Below are 13618 nucleotides of genomic sequence, written 5' to 3' on the forward strand. Positions count from 1 at the left end.
GTAGTAACTTGCAACTCTGCAAGAAAATAAAAGAGTGTATCTAAAAGCAATTTGATGATCAGCAGGTGAATTTGCAGCATTCCTGTGTCTGCAGAGAAGGACCGAGGTGTTCATTGCAGAATGAAATCCAAACTGCGAGGTTCACGAACTTGGTGGTCCCCACAGCAAAGAAACAAATAGAAGTCTAAGAACTTGTTACTGATCCAGGGGTGGTGGAAGAGATAAATTGCTCAGAGATATTGGATCCAGGGCTATTGAAAATCAGCAATCTGGCTTTTAGCAGGTGGGCTCACAGCAGTGGCAGCAGCAGGCTGGGCGGCAGCAGGACTGTCCACAGTAGGAGGGGCGGCAGCAGGAGGCCTGGGCGTGGTGCAGCTGGCAGCAGCTTGGGGGGGTGCAGCTCACCACACAGCAGGGGGGCAGGCAGGTGTCCTCCACGCGGCAGTCAGGGCGGCACCACCTGACACGGCAGCTCACAGCCCCAGAGCCACCTCCCAGGCCACCGCCAATGCCACAGCCGGAGCCATAGCCAGAGCCACAGCCAGAGCCACCACAGCTGGTGAGGCAGCAGGTGGGCTGGCAGCAGCTGGTGGGGCAGCAGCTGGGCTGGGAGCAGCTGGAGCCACAGATTCCACCAGTAGAACAGCTGGGGAATCCACAGAAGCTAGTGGTGCAGCAGGCCATGGTGTCAGTAGTTGGGTTGAGAGTTGGGTTGCTTGGAGGAGTTTCTGAGTTTTGGTGGTGAGTTCTACACCGGGCCCTTATATATCTGAGCCAGCTGATAGTTACAAAATTCTTAACATATTTTCCTTGTTTTTGTTTAAATTTGTTCTTTAGTGGTTCACTGATTGGCTTACATTGAAATACTTCTGACACATTATGAACAACCACTTAGAAATTACTTCGTTTTATAGTTTCAGGCGGACTCTTTATGTTAGTCCTTTGCTCTTTGGAATGCTTGTGGTTTCCCATGTTCAAAGAGTCCTCCCATTTTAATCCCTGTCAACACCCTTGTTTTGCATAGGTAGTTACTACAGTACAGGGCACTCAGCCCAGATCTGTAGGGTTAAGCCTAATTGTGGTCTTAAATTTGACTATTCTTTTTCCTCCTAAAGAGATAGAACTGATTTCTCTTGAATGCAGGGCGTCAAGACATCCACTGAATGGAAAGAGATCTGTATATAATTAAAAGCTTCAAACTCATTTACTCTAGCATCAAACATATAATCATTATAGTTTCTTTTATTTCAAATAATTTTAAATATGTAAATATTATTGGTGTTTCGGGCCAAAGATCTTTTCTTGTGAACCAAATGACACATAGCTGGATATATGGATAGATAGATAGATAGATAGATAGATAGATAGATAGATAGGCAGGCAAGTAGGTGCTTAGCTTCTGGTAGAACCTTAGTAAATGTTTATTGAATCTGATTTAAATGGGTGGAGTATAAGCATGATTCATGGGTGCTTGTGCTACTTATAAATGATTAAATAGAACTTTCAAGCCGTAGTACCTCTCGCGAAGGGATCCTTGTTATTGTCGAAAGAGACTGGGAAAAGCTGAAAATGTTTTATCTACATTTAATGGTTAAAGCAAGACTTGGGGAAAAAATAATCCGGGAGCTGGGCCATTTTGAGGAGTGCACTGCTATCTGCTTTATTCTTCTATGAAATGTATTGTCTTGTGTGTGATCTGTGACTGCTGCCAATTAAATGATAAAGGTAAGTGATGGAAACTTGCCAATCACTTGGAAAGTCTTTTTGTTTAAGTCTTCTATATTTTATCCTGTCATATTTTTGTGTGTTGCATTCAAGTAGTTAATGACAAACTGAAAAAATCAAATGAGGAGAGGTACTTTTGGTCTTTGTTAAGAGAACATCTTTCAGATTGGGTAGTAAGGTGAAAAGTAGATAGTTGCTTCATGTTTCTTCATTTTTATTCATTTTTAGTTCTTCACAGTTCTTCATAGTTCTTCATTTTTCATGTGTCTATAAAATGGTGGGGTGGCCCTTGGGTACCTGCAGAGCTGCTCTGTTCGCATTTAGACCAGAGCTGCACTCATAACACAGTCAATGGAGTGAGCATTGGAAATTGAAGCTTAGAGAGGATTTTAGGGGAGTCAGCGGGAAGATGACATTAAGCCAAGAATTAGGAATTATACTGACATGCTCTTGGGAAATGGATAACTCTCTGACAGATAGTATTTGGTGGATATTTTAAAATATTTCATTTAGGTAATGCAACTTCTTTAGATATTGGGCCCTTATAAAGAGAACATGTAGAATATTAAGTAGAAGGAGATTAAAAATAACAGAAGTACACTAGGGAGAAATCCCATAACGTTGATTAACCTGAAAATTCTAGCTCAAAAGGCTTTCTGGGGTCAGACCTAATTGGAACAGACTAGAGCCTCTAAGTATTTGAATAACTATAAAGATTTAGCCCAGGGAGCATTTTATTAACTGATGGGGTGCAACAATATGTAGTTTGTATTTAAACTTTTTGGTTTAGACTTTATATTTATGCCTTAAGCTCATTATCAAAATGCAAATATATTCTTGAATTTCAACCAAAGGTGGACAAGCTTAAAGATAAAAGGAGGAAAATAACACAGTTTGTCTTGCTCATTTAAACAGTTTATTTGAGAGAAACAGGGGTTATTCTAGGAAAAAGCAGTTTGATGTTGAGTTCGAGAAGCAGGGAGGAGAACAGAGGTGTCACTGAAAGAACAGACCACCCATGCTGGCACGCTGCTCGAGCCAGGCAGGACGGCCAGACATTTGGTAAACTGGCACTCACTTCCAGTGTGCTAATTCAGAGCATCCAAGAAGGTTCTGACTATGATTTTCGTTACTTCTGTGTGGCTTAGAAACATCCTGATACTTAGCATCCAGGTAAAACAGAATACTTCTTCAGGGAAAAGAGCAGCTTTGCTGTGCTTCCCCTTTCAGTCAGCAACTGTGCTTTCAGCAGGTGGGCTCACAGCAAGTGATCTGGCAGCCAGTGGGCTGGCAGCAGTGGCAGCAGCAGGCTGGGCGGCAGCAGGACTGTCCACAGTAGGAGGGGCGGCAGCAGGAGGCCTGGGCGTGGTGCAGCTGGCAGCAGCTTGGGGGGGTACAGCTCACCACACAGCAGGGGGGCAGGCAGGTGTCCTCCACGCGGCAGTCAGGGCGGCACCACCTGACACGGCAGCTCACAGCCCCAGAGCCACCTCCCAGGCCACCGCCAATGCCGCAGCCGGAGCCACAGCCAGAGCCACAGCCAGAGCCACCACAGCTGGTGAGGCAGCAGGTGGGCTGGCAGCAGCTGGTGGGGCAGCAGCTGGGCTGGCAGCAGCTGGTGGGGCAGCAGCTGGGCTGGGAGCAGCTGGAGCCACAGGTCCCACCGGTAGAACAGCTGGGAAATCCGCAGAAGCTAGTTGTGCAGCAGGCCATGGTGTCAAGAGGTAGGTTAAGAGTAGGGTTGTTAAGAGTTTCTGAGTTTTGACTGCAACGTATACATGCAGCCCTTTTTATATTCCCCGGACCTGTGTATTTCCCTAACATTTAGCATCTTTCCTTGATACCATTTGCAAAGTCTGTCTCTGATTGGCTAAGACCTGAGTTGTTTAGAAAGGTATAAATAGCATTCAATAGCTTTGGTCATTTTTCAATTAAGTCTCATTATGTTTCTTCCTTGCTCTTCAATCAAAAGTGAAGGCTCCTATGGAAGCTCATCACAGCAGCTCCTCTCTGCAAGTCACATGATCGACTAGACATGGCCCAACCCCCGCCCAGGCTTACACTGTCCCAGCTGTCCTTTGATAACCTTTAGGTCAAGTTTATCTAAGCTCAACATTTTCTTCCTAAGTTGTCATTCAATTAAGGATTGTGATTTCATAAACAATTTGCCAGACGTGGAATGGCTAAAATTACTGTCATCAAAACATAAGCTGAATCACCTGACTTGTCAACATGCATGAGAAGCTGCTTTCCTATGACCAGTTTATGCCAAAATACCATCTTCAGAGCTCTAAGGAGTATTCTGTGCCTTCCACCATCAATGTGCAATCCCCAGCTGCAACCCTTATGACTTGCTTATAGATTTTTTTTTCTGACTTTACTAAATTAAAAAAATATTCTAGCCACAGGCACATATTCCAACAAGTCAGCAATACAGTCACATAAAGAAAAGTTCATGCTTTCCCCCTAGACCAAAACACCCCCATTCCTTTCAAAACTAGCACTCTAGAGACAATTTTAACAGTTTGGTGCATGTTTTGATGCCCTTCCCCTTGTTTTTACAAACACAAACCAGCATATCTACACCTTCTAAGTAAAATCAGGGTCTCCCATCATTATATTTTAAAAATATTTACTAAATTTTAATGTAGTAAAATTTACACAACATAAGACTTATGTTTCACCACTTTCAAGTATATAGGTTACTAGTGCTAAGCATATTCACATAATAATAGTACAGCCTCTAGAACTTTCTATCTTTCAAATCTGAAATTCTTTATCCATTAAATATAATGAGGTTCCCATTCTCCCCTTTCAAGTTTCTTGGCACCCACCATTTAACTTTGTGTCTTGGTGAATTTGACCATTCTGGGCACCTCACCTTAATGGATTCATCCAGTATTATCTTTGTGACTGACTTATTTCACTTAGTATAGTGTCCTCAAGATTCATCCTTGTTGTAAAATGTGGCAGAATTTCCTTCCTTTTTTAAGGCTGAATAACCTTCCATTGCATGTACATACTACAGATTGTTTATCAATTCATCCAGCAATGGATTCCCTCCAAAAAGGATTAAATTTCTCCATGTCCTTGACAATGCTTTTTGGATTTTTTAGAGTGGCCAATGTAGTGGCATGAGGTGGTATGTCATTGGTTTTTTCTTTGCAATTTCCTATCTTGAGCATCTTTTCATGATCCTATAGGCTGTTTGTATATCTTCTTTGAAGAAATCTTTATTTATGTTCCATGCCCAATTTAAAATTGTTTTGTGGTTGTTCTTGTTGAATTATAGGTGTTCTTTATATATTCTGGGTATTAGCCCTTTATCAGAGATTTGATTTGCAAATATCATTTACTATTCTGTGGATTGCCCTTTCATTGTGTTGATTGTGTCCTTTGATGCATAGAAATTTTAAATTTTGATTTAATTTATCAGTTTTTTACCTTTGCTGCTTATGCTTTTGGTGCATTGCCTAAGAAATCATTGACAGATCCAATGTCATGAGGTGTTTCCCCTATGTTTTCTCCTAAGAATTTTATGGTTTTAGCTCTTATATTTAGGGCTTTGATCTATTTTGAGTTAATTTTTATAGATGTTGTAAGATGAGAGTCAATATTAATTATTTTGATGTGGCTATCCAGTTTTCCAGGAATATTTGTTGAAAAGACTGTCATTTCCCATTGAATTGTCTTGGCATCCTTGTTGAAAATGTTGTTGAATCATTTGTTGAAAATCATTTGTACATGTGAGGCTTATTTCTGGATTCCTATTTTGTTTGCCCTTATGTCAGTACATTACAGTTTTGATTACTATAGCTTTGTAATATAGTTTAAATTCAGAACTTTTCCAATTGTTGGTTTATTTTATACTTATTACTAATTATTTTATATAGCTATGTAATATTCTGATATATGAATGTAGCACACTTTATTCAATTTTAAAAACTGTGTTTTTGAATTTTAAGCTGTAGAGATTTTTAAATGGGTCCAACTTTAGGTGATTATGCATGGGCTTGTGATGGAGGGGACTGAACTATTGATCAAAAACTCAATTTAATTAAACTAAAATGGGCTTCTCAAACTGGCTTTACTATTAGGGACTGAGACACCTCAGAAAAGTTACTTGATCACTCTGAACATTGCTTTGTTTATATGAAAGATGAAGCAATTTATTATACATCTTCATAAATAGAATTACACAACTGCTCTACTAGATCATTGACCCCTTAAATGATCTCCCTATGTCTGATTCACACTGGTATCCTACATAGTGCCATCTGCACCATCATACATATAGACTTCCCAGCTTGTTGAACAAAAAAGAAAGAAAATGAATGGTTAGCAGTGTATGATAATAATGAAAACCAAATAAATGCATATTACCAAAGTCATGTGTTATTTTATCTGTATATTTTTTCTCAGCAAGAGGAATTAATTAGGTAGTGATGTCTAAAAGTGATCAGTAGTTAGACTCAGAGGGACAAGATGTCTCTAATTCTGTTTTGTTCTTCAACAATGTTTTCTGTATTGGACCAGATCTCTAGATGTATGTCAGGAAAATCATCCTTTGTTTACTTTGTCTTTTATTCATCCTTCGTATTTCTTGATTTTTCACTAACCTTGAGTGGATAAAGCATTGTAATTTTAACTAATGTGATATTCTTAATAAAAAAGGATACCATTTGTCTCCTCCTGTCTAAGGAAACATGAATTAATCTTAATTCTTGTCCAAAAATTCTTACATATTTATGATGCGTTCCCTAAGACCTACATTTAAATGTATACAAATTCATTGTACACGAATGTTATATATAAATTCATGTATATGTTGAATAAATATATGTGTATTTCTATTAAGTGAACATTTTTAAACAAAAGTTAATATGTTGATTTTAAAAATAGAATAAGACATTTATTAGCTCTACTTCCAGCTTAGGAACTGGGAAAACAACTTTGCAATAAAAACCTCCTTTTAATTGAAAGGCTTTGAGAGTCCTTTCCAACTTGGAGCCCTCTTACTTTACTCTGCTAGACCACATGTAAAAGACTGTGATTTATTAGTACTTATACCATTGTTTTGAAGATTGTCTGAAGGACAGTTCCCCTATAAGTCATGGAGAAATAAGTCATATTCTGACTCTAGATTCAGAGATGTTGATCTCTATAACTTTCTGGCTATCGAAGTACTGTGAGAGGTGAGGGTAAGGTAAATAGTGTCTGTGCTATTTTTGAGGCTCTAGATAATCAAATTTTCTGTATGTTTTTTAATTAGAGTTAAACTCACTGAACCTGATCAAATTTCCTAATATGGCATAAGAAGAGGAGTATAGAATATAAAAACCAGATTAAAATCTTCTGTGTGTGTATATACATCATGAGCACACCCAATAATGAAAGAGAGACATGTTTGCTGCATCAAATGTATATAATTTATTAGACCTTGAAATATTCTCCTTTCATAGGACGTGTAATTTGGAGGACAGTTGAGTATAGGAAGTGAATGCGTCTGAGAACAGGTGGTTTTACAGCCTCTGCAGCACTGAGCCAGGAGGAGTAAGATGGGAGTTTTGCTGAAGGCCAATCCCAAGACAAATTGGTTTTCCCACTTTTTGGGTCAAATTTGTGTTTTGGCATCCTCAGTGGAAGGATGAAGTTCTTTCTATTATTGAATGGAACCAGGTAGATCTGTAAAGCACCATGTCACAAAGCCAAATTAAAGTTCAAGAACCACCAGGGGTGGTTGAAAGATAATTAGTTCATGAATTCATTGGAAGTTGAAATTTCACACTGAAAATCAGCAACCTGGATTTTAGCAGGTGGGTTCAGAAGAGGTGGTCTGGGAGCAAGTAGGCTCAGAGCAGGTGGGCTGGGAGCAGGTAGGTTGGGAGCAAGTAGATTGGGAGCAGCTGGGCTGGGAGCAGGTGGGCTGGGAGCAGGTAGGTTGGGAGCAGGTGGGTTGGGAGCAGGTGGGTTGGGAGCAGGTAGGCTGGGAGCAGGTGGGTTGGGAGCAGGTAGGTTGGGAGCAGGTGGGTTGGGAGCAGGTGGGTTGGGAGCAGGTAATCTGGCAGCCAGTGGGCTGGCCACAGTGGCAGCAGCAGGCTGGGCGGCAGCAGGACTGTCCGCAGTAGGATGGGCGGCAGCAGGAGGCCTGGGCATGGTGCAGCTGGCAGCAAGTTGGGGGGATGCAGCTCACCATACAGCAGGGGGGCAGGCAGGAGCTCTCCACTCGGCAATCAGGGCGGCACCACCTGGTGCGACAGCTCACAGCTCCGCGACCACCCTCCTGACCACCACCAATGCTACCACCAGTGCCACAGCCAGCGCCACTGCCAGAGACACAGCAGCTTGTCTGGCAGCAGCTGGTGGGGTGGCAGCTGGGCTGGCAGGAGCTGGTGGGGCAGCAGCTGGGCTGGCAGGAGCTGGTGGGGCAGCAGCTGGGCTGGCAGGAGCTGGAGCCACAAGTCCCACCAGTAGAACAGCTGGGAAACCCACAGAAGCTAGTAGTACAGCAGGCCATGGTGTCAGTCGTTGGGCTGAGAATGGGGTTGCTTGGGGGAATTTTTGAGTTTGGTGGGAACTTCTATTGTGGGCCTTTTATAAGTCCAGATCAGCTGCTGTTTACATAATTTTCAAAGGCCTTCCTTGTTTATGTTTAAATAATTTGTCTCTGAATGATAATTGGCCTGTTTCCAAGTTATTTGTTTATCCTCTAGAAGCCTTTGAAAGTTGATTTTATTTGGTCTTCAATGACAATTCTTTACCGTGATCAATTAGTCATTAATGTTCATTGGCTCCTTGCTCCTAATTTCTACATTTGTTGAAATCTGTTCAGTGGCCAAAAAATAATTGAGTAATGCTGCCCCTTTAAGAGGTGTCAATGTCACTCAATGATGACCCTTATAATTGAACACCAGGTCTCACATGGCAGCTCCATTCCCAGCTTGGTGGCCTCCAGCGTGGACTGCTGCTCTTTTCAGGTTTGGTTTCATCGTGATGCAAGTCTACGCTCAGCTTCCAGACAGGGCTGCCTCCTTCGGGGCTGGGAATGTGGACAGGTTGTTACTGTCAATATTTTGTTACTGACAGCTCATGTGCCCATAGAATTGAGAGACTTGGCTGTATCAGTTCATTTAATTTCACAGGAACCCATAGGGGGTATGGTTGTCACTTCCGTCTTCCATGAGAGGAAACTGAGCCACTAACAGATTTAAGTAACTTGCCCAAGTTCACACTAACTGAAGGTGAATCTGAAATTGGAGCCCACATTGATTCCAGACTAAACTCTTTTAACCACTACAGTTAATTCCCTCTTTTAGATACAAACCATTGTCCTATGTCAATATAAACCAATGTCCATAGGTCCATTTCTCTAAGGGACAAAGCAGATGAGAAAATCTTGGCCCACTTTCTTCAAGATGTTTTAAAGGGAAGAAAGGCAGAGTTAACTTTTAAGGTGAGTGATAACACTGTTGATTAGACATGTGCCTGGAGATTTTTTTTGTATGTGTGTGTGTTTTTTTTTTTTTTAAAGATTTATTTATTTATTTATACAAGTACTGGGTACAGTCAGAAGCGCGGGAGGGTGAAAGAATCCACCAGAGCCAGAGGGGAGAGCAGAGCAGGCAGACTGAGGAAGTACACTGAGGGGAGCAGCGGGAGGGGCAGGAGAGTCTGCTCGCCATGTGGGACCCTCGCCCCGGGGGCTGGGGATCAAACCAGCACTGCACAGGCTGCGGGCAGCTTCGCAGCCCATCGCTCAACCACTGCACCACCGGGGAGGCCCTGTATGTGTGTTTTTTAAAAAGCCTATATAAAAGGCAGACTGCAAAAAAATCTCAAGTGCTAAAAATGTTAACTTCTGTGACTTGTGCGTTCACCTAATATTTGGTCTTAGGATGGGTTATGGGTTTAATGTTCTTAACTGCATAAAAATCACTTGTAATGGATGAAAACTGGAAGATGAGGCATCCCTTGCCATGTTAGACCTGCAGGACAAAGGTCATTGCAGATGTTAGAGACTAGTCCTGTTAGGTGGGAGTTTCTATAACTTGAACGAGCAACTGATGAGTGCTTTATTGAGGACTAATGAAAGACAATCTGGCTTTCAGGGAGTGTGGTCTGCACGGCAGGAACAGCGAGTCAAAGGATCACTCACCAGGTTTGAACCAGGACACCAAGTTCACCTCTCCAGCAAGGACTGCTTTGCATTTGTTTAGATGTAACTTCCCAAGTCAGAATTCAGATATTTTCAAACTTCACATTCAATTTAAATGAAATTCAAATTTATGCATACAAGAACTGGGTGTAGGCCAGGGATACAGGGGAAGGGGTGAGAGGGTTCGTCAGAGACAGTGTGGAGAGCAGAACAGGTGGATCTACTGAAATACACTGCTGAGGGGAGCAGTGGGCTAACAGGAGAGGTCTACTGTGCCATGTGGGTCAGCTCCCTGGCCAGGGATGAAACTCGTGCTACAGTGGCTGGTGATAGCTTGATAGCACTGAGAATTTAATTCCTCAATACCAGGGAGGCTCCAGCTTCTCCTCCTGAAGCAAATCTAAATCCCAGATTCTTAGACTAGCTATCTTTCACCTTGGATATTTGCCATATGTTTGTCATTATTATAATATCAGGAGCAACTTAATTCCTATTTAAATTCAGCAGAACCCTTGATATTAAAATCCTTTATCCCCTTGCACAAAGTTCAGATGTTTGAGGAGCTGAGATTCATGTCGATATGGGCACTGAGGTAGCAGCTCCTCTCCTGTGCTTTTGTACCGGACAGTTTTCAATTTCTCCCTCCATGTAAAATTTAACTCAATATTCTTGTTTCTGGTCTTTAGTTCCCCTTAGAGAGTTATTAAGAGTAAGGTGTATTAGACAGGGTTGTCCAGAGAAATAGAACCAATATATATAAACCCCCCTGATATATTTTAGATGTATTGAGATGTACATATGTATACAAAGATTTATTATGAAGGAATGAGAGATTGGTTCTTGCAACTATGGAGACTGAGAAGTCCCTTGGTCTGCCGACCAGAAGCTGAAGAGCCAGGAAAGCTCAAAACTGGGGAACAAATGATGTAAAGCCCAATTCGAGTCCAAAGCCCCTAGATCTAGTAGAGGAGTGTCTGAGGCCAGGGCAGATGGATGTCCAGGCTGGAACGAGGGAGCAAATTTGTCTCCCTCCACCTTTTTGTTCTATTCAAGACTTTGGTGGATTGGGCGATGTCTCCCCCAAACCCCAATGGTGAGGGTGGTCTCTACTCAATCCACAGATTTAAGTGCTACTCTCTTCCAGAAATATCCCCATGGACATACCAAGAAACAATGTCGTACCAGCTATCTGGGCATCCCTTGCCCAATCAACTTGATATATAAAATTATCAATTACATGTGGATTGGCACTTATTGGAAAGTTCTGTTCTGCCACAGAATGAATAATAATCTGAATATCCCCTTATCTCTCTAAATATATCATGAAAATAAAATGTAACCAAAATCTTTCATCCCACCACCTCACTCCATTTCTCGATAAGGTCTCATGCAAAAATAACAAGAAGTTATACTCATTTGTGATATTTCTCTGTATAGATTTTTATCCTGTTCAAATGCTGGGAAAACCCATTGATATTCTTTAAGGGAAAAAAATGCCATTACCTTTACTTTAAAACTTTTTTAAAAAATTGCTCTTAAAATTTTTTTTTAAGATTTTTAAAAAAAATCTTATTGTTTTTGGTTTTTATTATTTCATTTAAGACATGTGGTCCAGCCATTCTAATACCACAGAAAGAGAGAATGTGTTCTTTCTTATTATTTTTTATTGATTTTTTAAAAGATCTATTTATTTATTTATATAAGCACTGGGTACAGTCAGAAGCACTGGAGGGTGAGAGAATTCACCAGAGCCAGAGGGGGGAGCAGAGCAGGCAGACTGACGAAGTACACTGCTGAGGGGAGCAGCGGGTGGCAGGAGAGGTCTGCGTGCCATTTGGACCCCTCCCCAGCGCCCGGGGATTGAACTGGCGCTGCAGAGGCTGGGGGCAGCTTCGCAGCCCAGTGCTCAACCGCTGCGCCACCAGGGGAGGCCCTATTTTCTACTTCATAATACACGAGATAATCGTAAAGTGTTATAAGAACATTGGTTTAAATTTCCTTTCATCATTTTCCAAGTGCATTTGAGGAACACTAGTGTCACAGTATGTCAGTCAGTGAAAAAGAAAGAGCGGTTTCCTTTTATCAGTGTAGAAGTGATGGTTATTGCAGGACGCTCAGTCCTGTGAATATTGTGAATACTCTAACCTGCTTTATAAACCTTCAAGATGGTGATAAAACATGCAATAAAAATTGATCACTGATTTTTTTTGGGGGGGGATCCGGAGGGAGTAAATGTTAGTTTGTCACCTGTTTGTCACCTGACATGCTGTCCTATGCTTGGAAGGGATGCTGGATCTCTGTTGTCTCTTCTCTCATTTTCCAGGCTAGAAATAGGTGCCTAAGCAGATAAAGTGACTTGCTCAACAATTTATGGTTATTTAGTTACAAAGTGGGGACTAGAACTCAGGATGCCTTTAGGTCTTATGCTAATACCACAAAATCTTGTTTACTGCTTTTCAATTATGTATTATCATTTTTTTATATCCTTGACTGAAAAAAGTATACACAGAATCATGTATAAATGAAATGAATGGATTTGATGTCATTAAAGAGGCTAAATGACATAAAATTTCTTTTTGTGAAATCAGTCTTCAGGAATACCTGGTCCATCAATTTGAACATATGAGGGGCTTAGTGAACAGTTCCTGGATAGAGATGTATTCTTTTAAAGAACACTGTATGTGTGTATTTATTGCATGTTTATATGTTTTATATGATATATATATTTATCTTTATTATTTTATATCAATGTTTAACCAATCAAACCCCAAAATGATGACACTGCATATATTCCATATCTTCCCAAATCCATATCTTCCCCAAGAGTGTATTAAGTTTGGCCCTCCCCTAGTGGCGCAGCGGTTGAGCGCTGGGCTGTGATGCTGCCTGCAGCCTCTGCAGCACCGGTCCGATCCCCAGCAACCGGCAAGGGTCCCACATGGTGCGCAGACCTCTCCTGCCATGCCCGCTGCTCCCCTCAGCAGTGTGTTTCGTCAGTCTGCCTGCTCTGTACCCCGCTCTGGCTCTGGTGAATTCTCTCACCCTCCCACGCTTCTGACTGTACCCAGTGCTTGTAAAAATAAATAAATCTTTAAAAAAAAAGTGTATTAGGTTTCCTAAGACCCATGAACCCTATATAGAAAAAGCCACCAGACATTTCCCCTGCTACTGCATCTGAAATTCAAAAGGGAAGTAGCAGCTGCAAGCTGACCCCCTAATACCACAATCTGTCAAAGCTACCTAAGTTTAATTATATGTTTTGCTGCAGAATCTGGAATCATTTAATGGCAAAAGAAAGGGAAAGTACCTTTCAAAGACACAGTTGTAGAGAAAAACCAAAGTGGCATGACACATTTATTGAGAATTTGTAAAATCCCAGTATCCCAATACCAACAACAACTTCCAGAGAAAAGGCAGTTCCAACAATAGCTTCATTATGGAATGAAATTTTTTATTAAGTCCAAAATCCAATGAGCTGCTGAAGTATTTCAGACGATATTTATGGCCGAGGATTACACATCCCCTTGTTCATGGTAGGGATTCTATTAATATCCAGGTCTATGAAATAAGTCTGGTTTTCTTTCATAAATTGATTTTATGTCTTACGGAAATTATGTAGCTTTGTGGCAGGAGGTTGTAAGCTGGGTGGTCATCACTGGAGCTCAGAGGTTTGTTGGACTCTATATTGGTTAACTTTGAAGTGCCATTTTTCTCCGGGTTTCCATCAGAAGGAGGCTT

General features: G+C 41.4%; 3 protein-coding genes across 3 annotated transcripts; all 3 read right to left on the bottom strand.

Moving 5' to 3' along the window:
• Positions 1 to 276: 276 nt before the first annotated feature.
• On the bottom strand, positions 277 to 684 carry LOC119232627 (keratin-associated protein 1-4-like). Its single transcript, XM_037494738.1, has one exon. The coding sequence runs from the start codon at positions 682 to 684 to the stop codon at positions 277 to 279; it is 408 nt and encodes a 135-aa protein (XP_037350635.1).
• A 2286-nt stretch (positions 685 to 2970) lies between these two features.
• LOC119232654 (keratin-associated protein 1-4-like) lies at positions 2971 to 3438 on the bottom strand. Its single transcript, XM_037494804.1, has one exon. It carries the CDS (start codon positions 3436 to 3438, stop codon positions 2971 to 2973), a length of 468 nt encoding a protein of 155 aa, XP_037350701.1.
• Positions 3439 to 7534: 4096 nt separating this feature from the next.
• On the bottom strand, positions 7535 to 8242 carry LOC119231571 (keratin, high-sulfur matrix protein, B2C-like). The gene has a single exon (XM_037493277.1). The coding sequence runs from the start codon at positions 8240 to 8242 to the stop codon at positions 7535 to 7537; it is 708 nt and encodes a 235-aa protein (XP_037349174.1).
• Positions 8243 to 13618: the final 5376 nt, after the last annotated feature.

This window comes from Talpa occidentalis, unplaced genomic scaffold (assembly GCF_014898055.3).
Source record: "Talpa occidentalis isolate TD23 unplaced genomic scaffold, MPIMG_talOcc4v2.1 talOcc4.7, whole genome shotgun sequence".
Lineage (NCBI taxonomy): Eukaryota > Metazoa > Chordata > Mammalia > Eulipotyphla > Talpidae > Talpa > Talpa occidentalis.

Coding starts and splice junctions, on each gene's coding strand:
- LOC119232627 (XM_037494738.1), bottom strand. CDS start 684: ATGGCCTGCTGCACCACTAGCTTCTGTGGATTCCCCAGCTGTTCTACT.
- LOC119232654 (XM_037494804.1), bottom strand. CDS start 3,438: ATGGCCTGCTGCACAACTAGCTTCTGCGGATTTCCCAGCTGTTCTACC.
- LOC119231571 (XM_037493277.1), bottom strand. CDS start 8,242: ATGGCCTGCTGTACTACTAGCTTCTGTGGGTTTCCCAGCTGTTCTACT.